We start from the raw sequence: 14730 nt of genomic DNA on the forward strand, positions 1-14730 counted from the left end.
GCAGTTTAGTGACTTGTGAGGTTGTATTATTGGTATACCACAGTCTTTGAACTGGCTTCGAGTAAGGCAGAGATTCACTTTCAAAACCACTACACTGAATGTTGCACAAGACTTATTCACCAGGAAAAGCAGGGCAATGATCCTTCTGCAAACCTTCCCCTTGCAGAAGGGATTTTTGTTAGAAGTTTCAAGCATTCATCAAAATATATCTGAATACATCAAGACCAATGCTTGATTTTAGCTGTGCAAAATTAGTTTCTTTTGTCATGCAATGAAAAACAGATGATATTGTAATAAAGTAACTGTCTTTGTTTATGCAATGTTTCTACCATAAAAACATTAACCATGTTGCTTTTTGCATTAAGTGACTATAAAACGATAAATATTATAGTGTCAGGTCTATGTTAACGATTTCCATTTATTGTTGAGTAAAAGTAATTTTCTGTAAACGAATAAACAACAGTCAACTGTAATGATAAAGTGTACACTAAAAATAATATTTTAATTAACCTATCAATGATGTGCAAAATGCATACATTTAATATGTTTGTATCAATATATCTTTATTACATTTATTACAATTGCAATGCATAGTAGAATAGAAATATAGAACTATAGCTGATATGGTACTCACTACTATAATGCTTTAGCATTCTATTATTTATTTAATCAGAAATGAGCTGTTACAGGCCGGGGGCCAGTGTTCTGTAGCACTTCCTTAACAACCCTAGACTTGTACTCCTGCCAAGCCTGTTGCCTGATGTACTTCTGTCTAATTGTGCTCTCCATAGGATAGATGTCCCCCCTCTCCACAGAAAATTGTCTTGACTTGGTGGGTGCTTCAGCAGTGTATAGCTTCTTGGGAATGAAAATACACTCTGCTCCATCACTTATCTGTAAGAGAAACACATTACAGTGTCTGCAAGGTACTCAGCAATGTATTTCTACATTCAATGACTGGTACAGCTACTTGTTACAGTAGTACACTGCCTCTGTATACACTGAGAAGGTCTCGCTCATATTATGCATGAAGAAAAGTAGCTTTCAAGCTCAGCCTACATTAATTGTACATTTCAGCCTGTCATGAGAGCAGAAACATAATAAACAAATCAATTTTTATATAAACTGAAAAACTGCATTATGCTTTGCAAGGTATAATCGAAGCAAGACACAATGGATATTAATTAAGTTGTTTATCATTCCTTAATGTCACTAAACTACCACTGCTATCATGGTGGATGACCTGTCTCACATTTATTCATATTAACACCTATAAAACCTTCAAAATGCAGAGAAGTGAGACTATGCAGTGGTCGTTTATAGGTAACTTCATCAGTTATTCAGAATGCACTGACTAGCATTTCCACATTACAAGGAGTCAGAACATTGATATGCATTTCATTCGCATCTGAAGCTGTGCACTTGCATTTTAAATGAGTTCTACAATTTTGTATCAGTTTTCCCAGTTTGTAATGCAAATAGTGACAGGAAATATTTGCTCATAATATGCCTTTCAAGATCTCTTTTTACTGGGCAAGCAGAAAAAAAGATAGATAACTCGAACCATTGTAATGTTTTCTTGCAGCATAACAAAACTTCATTAACAAATTAAGCATAACTAACTTTATACTTCATAGCAGGAACTGATAAATACGTAGACAATCTGAGACAAACGATTTCAAACAATACAAAATGCCATGCATGATATTACAAACTTTTGTTCTTATGGAGAAAAAAGGCAGAAGTCTGTAATATTTTAATGCTTCATGTTAACATCAATGGCAGAGAAGTGTCTAAGTCAAAATGTTCCTTTATCAAGAGCTTCACACAAGTTAAAGTGAGATGTAAATAATTTACCTCCTGTTGTTTCATGAGAAGTTGTAAAAAAATGAGGGTTCCCTTTTAATTTAAAGAGCCCTCCCTTTTTCCCCTCAAAAGGAAATTTTTTTGGGGGGGAAATTTTAGAAAATGCCACAATTTGACAGTTTTAATAAGGATAATTTTAAAATTTTCACGATTTTTGGGGTGACCCTTTAATGTTTTTTAAATTCATTTTTTACCAATAAATTTTTGGTTTTAAACCCCTTGGGTTTAAATGAGAATTAAAAAACTTTTGAAAAAATTTTTAAAAATTTTTAACGGGTTCATATAAATGGTATCAATTTAAATTTGAAACCCACCAAAAGGGCCCTTTTTCATTTTTTTTGTTTTTGCCCAATTTTGGCAAAGTTTTCTTTGTGCTTAAATGGGGAAATTTTTCCCCTCATTTTACCTTTGGCAGGACCCTCCATTTTTCTTTGATTTTGGAAGAGAAAAAGGAAATAAATTTGGGGCATTGAAACCCAAAGCCTTTTGGGGCTGAAATTTAAATGGGGTTTATGTGAAAAACCCCTTAATGGGGGAGAATTAAATTTTTTTGGGTTATAAAAAGGGGTCTTTTAACGTTTTCCCCTGAATTTTTTATTAAAAAAGAACCTTAAAAACCATTCCCAAAAAAATTTTCAAGGGACCAGAAAAAATCCTTTAAAGGCCAAAGGATTATTCAAAATATTTTCCCTAAGGAATAATTCCCGTTAGCACTTCCTTTTAAAAAGGGTTGTGGGATGCCCTTGGGGAACCCCAAATTTTAAAAACATTTTTACCAACATTTTTAGTTTTATGAAAACCCTTTTTTTCCCAGAGAAAATTTTTTGAAAAATGGAATGTTGGTAGGGGTTTCCCCGAAATTTTGTGTTTAGTCTTTTTAAATGTTTAATTTTTAGTTTTTGGGCTTCCTTTTTTAATGGGGTAATTTTAACTGAGTTTTTCCAAAAATACCAAACTTTTGGTTGTTTTTTCCCAAAATTTTTAAAAATTTTAAGGTTTTTATAGGGCTAAATTTGGGATTAAAAGGAGTTATTTTGGGTTACCCTTTCGCCCCGAGTTTTTTTGTTTTTTTTCAAATGATCCCAAAAAGAAACCCCCCAATGATTTTTGGGGACTCCAATAACTAACAGCCATTTTTAAAAAATCCAAAAATACACATCATTTTAATTTAAACATTTTTTCCTGTTTGGTTCTTCCCCAAAACCCCGTAAATTATTTAAATTGGCCCAAAATTGGGTTTTAACTCCTTTTCCCCCCATCACACCTTTTCTTTTTCCCCCAAAATCCTTAGCAAAGGGTCTCATTTAAAAAAAATTATTTATCCCGAGGGAATTTTATTTTCCCCTTGTTAATTTTCTGGTTTCCCAATAAAAGATTTGTTTGCTAGGATAAACCATTTAAAAAAAATTTAAAAATGGAAAACTTTTGTAGAAAAAATTTTAAAGCTTTATTAACAAAACCCAAATGTGAAAAAGGAAAACACGGAAGTTCCAAAAAAAATAAAAAATTTTTTGGGGGGCCCAAAAAGGCCGGGAAAAATACTTTTAAATGGTGAGAAATCCTTTCCTGGAAATTTTTTTTAAAATTTTTTGAAAAAATTTAAAAGAAATTTGTTATATGTTGGGGAAAACCCTTTTTCAAAGGTTTAAAATTTTTTGTTTTAATGACAATTGGAAATTAATTTTATTTAAATTGGGGAAAAAGGTTTTGTGGGGTTTTTTTGGTCTCCAAAAAAAAACTTTCTTCAAAAAGCAAATTTAAAATTTTTGATGAAGGGACTCAACTTTTTTACAAAAGGAGTTTTCAGTTTGCTTTTTTTCTGCAAACAGCCCTGTTTTAATTTTTCCTATTACCCCACAACTGAAACCATTTATTTAAAGGGGTTTTTTCCCAAATTATTTTTTTAATTTTTTTTACCAAACAGCCCAAAAGATCCAAAAAAAAACCTTTACAGGTTAAAAGAAAACCGGGAAACAATTTTTTGAAAAAATTTTAAATTTACAAAATTTCTTTTTCCCAATAAAATTTTTAAAATTTTTCTAAAAGGAAAAAAAGTCTTGTAAAATCCCCTTTTAAATACCCCCAAACCAAATTTTTTACCCCAAAACTAATAAAGATTTACAAAAACTTAGTTTTTAAAACCAACTAATTTAAAAAAACTTTTAAACTTTTAAAATTTTAAAAAATTTAAAAAGAAAAGGCCCAGTTCATTGAAGGGAATTTTTTCAAAAATTAGGAAATTTTAATTTTTTGGGAAAAAATTCTAAAAAAATTTCTTGAAAAATCCTAAAATTTTAATTTTTCGGGGAAAATTAAAATCCTTTCCAAATTGGCTCCCCTTAAATAAAAAAAAATTTTTTTGTTTTAAAAGGTTTTTTCCAAAAACATAAAAAAAAATTTTTTAAAAATTACACTTTTACAAAATGGGGGAAAAATTTGTTAAAATTTTCCCCCAAAAAAAGACCGTATTTTAAAAAAATTCTTCCTATCTTAAAAAAATTCCCAAAAAAAAAATTAGAAACAAGAAAATATTTTTTTTTGAAACAAAATCTTTTCCTGGCTTAATTTTTGTTTTGGAACTTTTCTGAAAAAAAAATAAAATTTAAAAATAAAGGGGGGGCCAAGGTAAAGGTGGCCGTTCTTAGCCCCAAAAAAAACTAAAAAAAATTACTTTAAAATTCAACTAATTTAATATCTTTTAAGGGAAACCAAATTTTTAAAAAAAGGGGAAAAAATTTTTTTTTTTTGGTTTTTGAAAATTTTTTTTTTATTGAGAAAGGTAAATTTTAATTTTTCCTAAAAAGGCTTTTTTTCATTACTTTGTATGGGGAAAGGGGGTTTTTTAAATTGAAAAAAAAAATTTATTTTTTTAAAATTTTTTTTTTCAAAACCCCGATTTAAAAAAAGATTTTTTTGCGTTTAGAAAGGAAAAAATTAAAAAGAATTTTTAAAACAAAAAAATTTAAAAAACTTTTCAAAAGAAAATTTTTTGGAAAAAAAATTTAAAAATCCTTTTTTTCCTTTTTTTTTTTTTCCCCTTTTCTAAAAAATTTTTTTTAAAAAATGGCTTTAAAAATTTAAACAAAAAAAAGGATTTTGAAATTTTACACAAAAAAAATTTTAAATAGGTTTGAAAAAAATAGGGAAGTTTTTACTAAAATTCCCGGAAAAAAGAAAATTTTTTGCCCCTTTTAAAACTTAAAAAGTAAAATCACTTTTTTTCCTTAAAAACTTTTGGGAAAAATTTAAAGGGTTTGGAAAAAAAAAATTTGTTAAAAAAAGATTAAAGGGTTTCCCCTTTTAAAAATGGAATTTTAAATTGGGAAAAATTTTAAAAAAAATGCTGTTTAATTTTTAAAATTTTTAATTTACATTAACTTTTTAAAAGCCCAAATAAATCTTAGGCAAAAGAGTTGGAACTAGTTTAAAAAAAACAAATAATTTAGTAAGTTTTATGGAAAAATTTATAAAATTTTTCCTTTGGATAAATTATTTTCTTTTAACTCATTATGAGGGTAAAAAAAGGTTTTTAAAAATTGAAAAAGTTTTAAGTTTTTAAAATTTTTTTAACTGTTTAAAATGTTAAATAATTATTCCTGACCTAATTATTAATAAGAAATTAAATTTTTCAAAAATTTAAATTTTCTCTTTTTTTAAAAATAGTCTCTGTCCCTTTATAAAAAAGAAAAAAATTTTGTAAAAAAACAAAAATTACGAATTTTTGTCCCCTTTTTTTTTTTTCTTTTTTTTTCCCCTTTTTAAAAATTTTCTTTTAAAAGTTTTTTAAAAAAATTTTTGAAAAATTGGGGAAAAAATAAAAAATTTTTTTGTAAAACTTTTGGTTTTTTCTACCTTGTTAAAAAATTTTAAAGGCCTGGGTTTTTTAAAAAAAAATTCAACCCTTTTTTTTTCCCAAAAACCCCCCCCCCCCCCCCCCCCCCCCAGAACCCCCCCGCCCCCCCCCCCCCCCCCCCCCCCCCCCCCCCCCCCCCCCCCCCCCCCCCCTTTTTTTTTTTTTTTTTTTTTTTTTTTTTTTTTTTTTTCTTTTTTTTTTTTTTCTTTTTTTTTTTTTTTTTTTTTTTTTTTTTTTTTTTTTTTTTTTTTTTTTTTTTTTTTTTTTGTTTTTTTTTTTTTTCATTTTTTTTTTTTTTTTTTTTTTTTTTTTTTTTTTTTTTTTTTTTTAAAAATTTTTTAAAATTGGGGTAAAAAAAGTTTTTTTTTTAAATTTTAAAAATTTTTTTTGAAAAAAAAAATTCCAAAAAAAAAAAAATCCCAAAAAAATTTTTTTATTTTTAAAAATTTTTTTTTTTTTTAAAAAAAATTTTTTTTTTTTTTTTTTTTTTTTTTTTTTTTTTATTTTTTTTTTTTTTTTTTTTTTTTTCTTTTTTTTTTTTTTTTTTTTTTTTCTTTTTTGTTTTTTTTTTTTTTTTTTTTTTTTTTTTTTTTTTTTTTGTTTTTTTTTTTTTCTTTTTTTGTTTTTTTTTTTTTTTTTTTTTTTTTTTTTTTTTTTTTTTTTAAAAAAAAAAAAAAAAAAAAAAAAAAAAAAAAAAAAAAAAAAACAAAAAAAAAAAAAAAAAAAAAAAAAAAAAAAAAAAAAAAAAAAAAAAAAAAAAAAAAAAAAAAAAATAAAAAAAAAAAAAACAAAAAAAAAAAAAAAAAAAAAAAAAAAAAAAAAAAAAAAAAAAAAATACAAATAAAAGTTTTTTTTTTTTTTTAAAAAAAAAAAAAAAAACTTTTTACAAAATTTTTTTTCCCCCCCCCCCCAAAAAAAAGTGATTTTAAATGACTTAATATGACATAGTAAACTAATGAGATATTTTAGAAGACATAGAAGGTAAAACACATGTACACTTGTTTTGAAAGCTTATATGGCTGCAGCACTTTAATGTATATAAATGCTTATGATTTAAACATATGTAATGTTATAAATCATTTGCCTTGACTAACAGACAAGTACATGTATCATTGTGATTATATTTTAGAAGAAATTGTCATGTGACATATTTTAAAGCTGCAGTTCAGATATATAAAAAAGAGATGGCTTTCATCACAATGATTTATGTACAACTAGGAATCAACATTGCTGTGCAGTATGTTCTTTTAACTCATGTATGAGAATAAATATTTATTTAATTGGCAATAATAAATATGAGAAGGAAGCTTTTGGTGCAAGTAACTTAAAGTTTTAAGAGCTTTTAACTGTATTACTATGGCAGAAAGTGGGAATACCCTAATATAAGTAATGTCTGAACCATAATAGCCTAAGATAATATATGTTATTGAATTCAAATGTACATAAACATATAATAAGAATTTATTCTTACAAACTTTTATTAAACTACCATATAGATGTCCCCCCCTTTTCTCTCTCTCTCTCTCTCTCTCTCTCTCTTCTTTGCTCCCTTTATCAAGATTGTTAGAATGCTATTTTGATTATGAGTGTATTATACAGAATAGATGTACATAGCAATATTAGTTGTTTCTAAATGTTTTATATGTTTATATGAAGCTGTTATAAAAATTGTTTAGCTTTGTTATAATAGATAATCAAGTTAAATGAGGTTAACTTTAGTTAATAATAGTTAGTATTGAATTAATTTGGTGGCAGCTGAAGTACTGCTGCTTAGGATAGGGGGATAACTTGAGTGGTTTTTGCTACTCGAAGTTGGAGTTTTCAACTCCAGGCTGGGTGCACTGTTTAATCCAAACATTATTTCCATCTGATTATTGTTGTATGTATATAGTTTTGACATCCACATCACATTTTATAAACTCATTGTCACTACAAATAAAAGTAAAACTTACACAAAATTCCATAAGATTTTCATTAAATACAGCTATAATTAATGGAACACCTAAAGGAGGAGACATAATAATACTTATTTTGTTAATTATTATTTTGATTATATGTTTTATATGTTCATAGAAGTTAAATGGTATCTCTAAAAGGAATTTCTTTAAACATTAATGGATTGAATAACCCATGTAAAAGGGCAAGTTTAATGAGATATATTAATTTGCATAGAGCCAACTTAATATTCCTTCAAGAAACACATCTCCTGAAAAAGGATATAGATAAATTAGCCACTAATAAATATACAGTCTTGTTTAGCTCAGAACACACACAGAAAAAAGAGGAGTGGCTATCTTATGGAACAAAAATATGCCCATACCTAAAACTATTAAGTCTTATAAAGATGATAAAGGAATGTTTTGTATGGTTACAATACAGATTAATGGGAAAGTATATACATTAATCAATGTATATTGGATACCAGGAATTGGCACTAATACAGTGAAACACCATCTCAATAAGATTATATCATTTTCTATAGGAGATATTATTTTAGCAGGTGACTTTAATTGTATCCTACATGAAAAAGATACTACTACTACAGGAAAGAGGAAAATTACATCTAATGCAAAACATTTAAAGGATTTTATTAATTTATATCATTTGAATGATATTAATAATCAGATAGATTCTAAATCATTACCATACACTTTTTTTCTAACAGATATAAAACTTATTCAAGAATAGATAGAGTCTTTATTTCTAACCAAATGGTAACAGACTTAATTAATTCCAAAATCATTTCATGTCCTATATCAGATCATAATTCAATTGTCTTTGAATTCATGGTAAAGAGTACTTATAATGTCCAGATCAAAAGAATACCAGCATACTTAACTCAACTAAAAGACTATAAAGATTATATACTTACAGAAGTGCAACATTTCTTAGACTTAAACACTACACACGATGTCTCCATTGTTTACATTTGGGATGCTTTAAAATCATATTTGTATGGACAAAGTATCAGATGGTATAATAATAAAAGGAAATCCTGGGACAAAGAATTACTAGATATTCAAAGCAAATTAGACTCATATAAACATAATAATAAAGAAAATATTATGGACAAAAAAGTCATTGAGGAAATAAATAAATTAAATGAGAAATACAAAGAAATTTTAACTCATAAAGTCAAAATAACATTAGAGAAATATAAGTTTTTGTCTTACTCAATAAGTCCCAAATACTTACATAGACTTAAAAATAAAACAAAAGGCTGAATAAACAAAATCATATCAAAGAAATTTTCTCCAGGAAAAGAAGAATGTTTCTAGTTTACCAGAAATATGAGATGAATTTAGAAATCACTTTCATAAAATTAATCACAATAACATTAACATGGATTCTAAAGATAAAATAAAGAAATTTATAACTACATACATGAACAAAAAGCTTAATAAACAACAGACTAAATTAATAGATAAAGATATTTCATATACAGAGGTTATTACACAAATAAACAAACTTAAATCAAACAAAGCACCAGGTAATGATGGTATTATACCAGAGATTTATAAAATTCTTCCTAAAAGTACTTACTCATTAATACATAGGGTTTTTATTTCAGCTCAAAATGAGTTAACAACTCCCCCATCCTGGCAATACACATTTATTTCACCAATTTTAAAACCCAATAAAGACCCAACCAGATGCACTTCATATAGACCTATTTCATTACTTAATGTTGACTATAAAATGTTTATGAGTATTTTTGCTGACAGATTAAAGACAATCATTCCAGGTATAATAGATATAGATCAGACAGGCTTTATTATAAATAGAAATACTTTTGACAATATAAGAAGAACTTTAACGTTAATTGATTATGCAAACAGAAAAAAGAAAGACTTAACACTTATTAGTCTCGATATAAGTTCAGCATTTGACTCAGTAAGTTGGGACTACCTGTTTATCTTACTGAAGTGTACAAATTTCTCTGATGCATTTGTGAATCTAATTGAACATCTATATAAAGGAGTATTGGCTTACATTAAGATAGGAACATATGTCTCACAAAAAATACCCATATTAAAAGGTACAAAACAAGGGTGTCCACTTTCTCCACTATTATTTACTTTAATAATGGAGCCTTGGGCTAATTTGATTAGAAACAGCACTGATATAGTAGGATTTGATATAGATGAAAATACAATATCTAAAATTCAACTTTTTGCAGATGATGTTCTAATTACATCAGCAGGAACTAACTCTTCTATGCAGTCATTATTTGATAAAATGACAGATTTTAAAAATATCTCTGGTTTGATATTTAATGAAGAAAAAACTAAAATATTACCTATATACCCACGAAAAAATGTCCTCTCTAATGATTTTCACAAATATATACCCAACTCAGGTCAGATAACTTACTTAGGTATAATATTAACTAAAGATATTAAATCTATTATACATAATAATTATAGTTACTGTCTTCATAATATACAAAATCTTTTTAATAGTTGGAACAATATGTTTTTTACCATGGAAGAGAGACTCACAATTATTAAAATGATAATATTCCCTGAGATATTATATTTAATACAATCAATAATACTCCCACCTACAAAAATAATTATTAAGAAATTGAATTCACTAATGTTAAATTTCTTATGGGCACCTAATAGACCTAGGATTGCATTAAAGAAACATACTAATAGCTGGTCTCAAGGGGGCATTTCATTCCCAGACTTTAATTTATATACTATCTCTTCTATTATAAAAGTTATTACTTTGTTAATAGATCAGTCATATGTTGCAAAATGGAAAGATTATTGGGAACTAATTAGCAATCACTTCATGAAAATCTCCTTAATACATAAAAATACCTTTGTAAATAACCCCATGTTATGGTTATTGAAGGAATTTTGTACTTCATCTATTACACCAAAATATCTAGCTAGTTACCCATTAAATATTATTATTAGATATCGCGATTTTATATTTATGCATCCTAAGTATAAGGAATGGAATTTTATCCTATTCCCTATAATGTATAGACAAGGTATTCTCTTATCAACCACCTCTGAAAGAATTATTTTAGTCACAGAGAATGATTTAAAGTATTGGTATCAGTTGCTGTCTGACAACAAAGTAAAAAATTTAGACTTCTTAAAGCAAGAATTTGATTTGAGAGAAACATGTTGGTTAGAAGTTCAGACTTTTAGACAACATCTTATTAATAAACTTGATTTAATGTCTTTAACAGTTAAATAATCTGTCCCAATTCTGATTGATTACTTGATATTAAATTTACAACATAGGGTTTCTGATAAAGGTAAGCTCTCACACATACATAAAATTATTAGAGAAGAAACTCATCACAGTTCAGATACTTATTGGAATTATTTTATTTCTATTAATGGTGAATCACCAAAACAACAAGATAAACAATATATATTGGAATCTGCTTATAAAACTACTTCTTCCATTAATTGGAGACTTTTTACTTGGAAATTTTTACATAGATCTTTTTATACACCTTTAATGATGAATAAAATAAATAATAAAGACAATTTATGTAAGAGATGTAATGTAGAAATAAATGCTGATTGGGCACATATGTTTTATGACTGTATAAAATTGAAGGAATATTGGATGTTTATCAATGATTTTTTGCAGGCTCTTTTCACAGATAATTTCATTGTCTCTAAATCACTTATATTATTTAACACTCCTGTTCCTAAAAGTGTTAAAAAGTTAAACTTTCCTTGTTATGGTCTATTCTAGCAGTGGCTAGAAAAATAATAACCAGAAATTGGATTTCAGATACTCCTCCTTCATTTAATGAATTTAAAAATGTTATGACAGAAGTGTGTCATATGGAATTAATGACAATAAAGTCAAGAACTACTAGAAAAACGTCTTACTATACTATATGGGATACTTTACAAAACCTGTTAAAAAATCTTAGTTTCATTAGTAAGAAATTACAGTTTAATCAATTGATTTGATTTGTAGTGGATGTCTCTGTAAATATTTTGGTTGTTTTATTAAATATTATAACTATTTACATTTTAATTGCTTGTATAAGATTGTTATGATATTTATTTTGTATGTTAAAAACAATAAACTTGTTTTAAAAAAAAAAAGAAAATTAGGAGTGTGCAGTGGCTACAAAAAATGTAATTATTTTTCAGTAGGAAAAAGAGGCAAAAACACCAGACAAGTGACTGGGTATAAGGTACAGTGGGCTAGAAGCAACAGATAAGCATATAAACAGGATTTGAGTATGTCAGCTAAGAATATCATTAGTCTTGCTATCAGTGGGACACTCACATGTTTGATCTAACAATCCTGTTGCCTGCATCAAAAACCAGAAGGATACAAAAAGTCCCACTTTTGCCAAATTTCAGAATGGATGAGATAAAGCTGTAAGCACTTTTCGCTTTTTTTCACCAATTCAGAATTTCATCTGTGATATCACCAACCTGGGAGATATATTCTCTGTTAGATACATGTGCTGAAAATAGTGAGGTAATTGGCTGAAATTCGTGAAGAAGGCAGGGCTTACATGAGGAAGAGCCCTATAAACCCACAGCTGTTGAGCTCCTTCTATCGCAGCTGATTATTTTGGGGGTTTTGATCAGAAGTAAACGTACTGCTTTTTGCAGTACTTTACAGCTGTCTCCCTTTCTGTCAAGGCTATCACATGCTTAGTCACAACCTCTATACCTGACCACACCCTCCATGTTGTCATATAATGTCCACACCCCTTGGGTCCCACTTTGGATCACTGAAAAGGTGGCAATCTGATCTGACATTGTGATCAGTACAAGAAAAATACATGTTATATTTATATAAATAAAATCAGCAAACATGAGGTGTCAATACTGAATGGTGGTATATTATCTGGTGCTGGTGGATGACAAGTAGGAGAGAGAAACCATGTTACTCATGCACTGTTGACTGGAAGAAAGAGTTATTTTCCTGGCCTTTAGGAGAGAACATAAAGGGAAACTATAGCAGCCAGTGTGTGATATATAGTTGATGTTCCTTCTATGTAGTTAATTAGAACTGCTGAATTGCTTTGCATCAGCAAGGTACAAAGCTCAATATACAGCTTTATGTTTATATCACATTTTAGTGACATTTAGCTTATTATGATCGGATCACCTTACTTAGCACAGTGTTTTCTTGTAGTTGATACTTCAGCCTATATTTTCTGTTTAGACAGATAAATATATCTAAGTATGATCACTTTGCAAGCTAGATTTTGAGGTTCACCAAGGGTTGAAGTTCACCATGGGCGTGAATCATGCCACATTTAATTGCATTTGGCTTACAGCTTTGCAGAGTTACACTGGGAAGTGCAAATGGCTGTATTCCAAACTTGAAGAAACCTACAGTAAACTACTGCCTATGTACTAAACTTACAAGTTGTATCAGCGTAGAATGAAACAATGATAAAGGGGCTGCTACAATTTGCAAGAAAGCAGCTTTTAGTCAGCATTTATAGAAGAATGAAATGGTAAAAGTACGACAACAGAGACAGTGCATATAATAGCACAAGCCAGATTCTGCACTGATGGTCTGCTTTTCATCAATTGTATATATATATATATAGATGGGGAGAGAGAGACTGTTGCCATTTTACTGCATGTTCTGTATTTGTTAAGTAGCTTTTGAAACAGTTGAGTGATAGGGTAGGGAGTCCAATATTACAAAGCTGAGAGGAGCAGAGAGTGACAGTATCAGAGGCTTTGGATAAGTCAAGAAATAAAGTGGAGGCAAACTTCCCAGAGTCACAGGCTGTATTAACTAGGCAAATAGAGGATATTAGGACAGTGGAAATGCTGAGGCCTGGTCTGAAACCATGCTGTGTTTGTGAGAGGATTTGATTGTTAAGAATGAAATACAGAAGTTGTTTGTGTACACATTTTTTCAAGAGTTTAGATATGGTGGATAGAATAGCTATACGGCGAAAATTGGAAATATCAGTTGAGGTGCCTCATCTGTGGAGAGGTATAATGTAAGCTTTTTTCCACAGGTTGAGAACATATGATTATTGGATGGGTTAATTTATGAGTATGCTAATAGGGTAAGCAATTGCTTCAGTGGCAATTTAGGTACTCTATGTGTAGTCCATCTGTTTCATTGGAACGAGCTTTTAGTTTTAGAAATATATATATTTTTTAATGTGGATAGATGATGAGGATTGGGATTGTGTGTAAGTGGGAAGGGCGGATTGATCAGGAATGTTTGTGGTAGGGAGTGGAGGATAGGATTGTGTGTGTAACAGTAGAGTAGTTTGGTCTGGGGTGTTTGATGAAGTGAGAGGTTGTGCGAAATTAGATGTAATATTAGCTATAGTGTCAATGAAGTAGGGGTTAAATAAACTTGCTGTCTGATCTGGTGATTTGTCTGGGTAGGGGCAAAGATTAATTTTGTACCTGAGTTAAGAAGAATACCAATGGAGGACAAGAATTGTTTGGGGTTGTATTTGTGATGCTTCTGGAGCTCTGTGTAGTATGCCTTTTTATCAATGAATACAAGCTGTTTTTTACCTGATTACAAAGTTGCTTGAATTTTACTAGATCTGAGTTGTTCTTATGTTTATACCAAAGCTTCCAGGTTTTATGTCTAAATAATATTAGTTTCTTTGTTGGTTTGGTTAACCATGGAGCATGATTAATCTTTATTAATTAGTCTTTTGGTATGGGGGGGTGCCAGGCTGTCTAATATTTTTAGGAATGTAGTGTTAAAATAGAGCAGGGCGCTGTCAAGTTGGAGAGTTTTTTGGATATTCCATTTAATGCTTTTTAGAGTGTTGCTAAATGTGAGTGGATTGAAGTTGGATAGATTCCTGACATGTTTAATGTAATGTTTTTTTTTTTGTGATGGGGGAGTAGTTCGAGTAACAAAGGCAGGAAGATGGTCACATAAGGTGTTTGGGAGGGTACTGACTGATAAGATTTTAGAAGGGTCAGAGAATAAGATCCAATCTAAGATGGCTCCTTTGTTTGTTCTGTTATTATATCTGGTAGGGGTAGAGATAAGTTGGTTGCAAT

The 14730-nt window shown here is 28.7% G+C and overlaps 1 protein-coding gene across 1 annotated transcript in view; it reads right to left on the reverse strand.

Annotated features, from left to right (window-relative positions):
- Window positions 1–542: 542 nt before the first annotated feature.
- The window catches only part of LOC122794239 (cyclic nucleotide-binding domain-containing protein 2-like), a 746060-nt gene continuing 731872 nt past the window's right edge, over window positions 543–14730 (reverse strand). Inside the window, exon 11 of the mRNA XM_044062478.1 lies at window positions 543–894. Within this exon, the coding sequence (XP_043918413.1) occupies window positions 670–894 (225 nt within the window). The 3' untranslated portion in view covers window positions 543–669. The remainder of the gene's footprint in view (window positions 895–14730) is intronic.

The sequence above is a fragment of the Protopterus annectens genome, chromosome 2.part1, assembly GCF_019279795.1.
Source record: "Protopterus annectens isolate FY-2018-M chromosome 2.part1, PAN1.0, whole genome shotgun sequence".
Taxonomy (NCBI): domain Eukaryota; kingdom Metazoa; phylum Chordata; order Ceratodontiformes; family Protopteridae; genus Protopterus; species Protopterus annectens.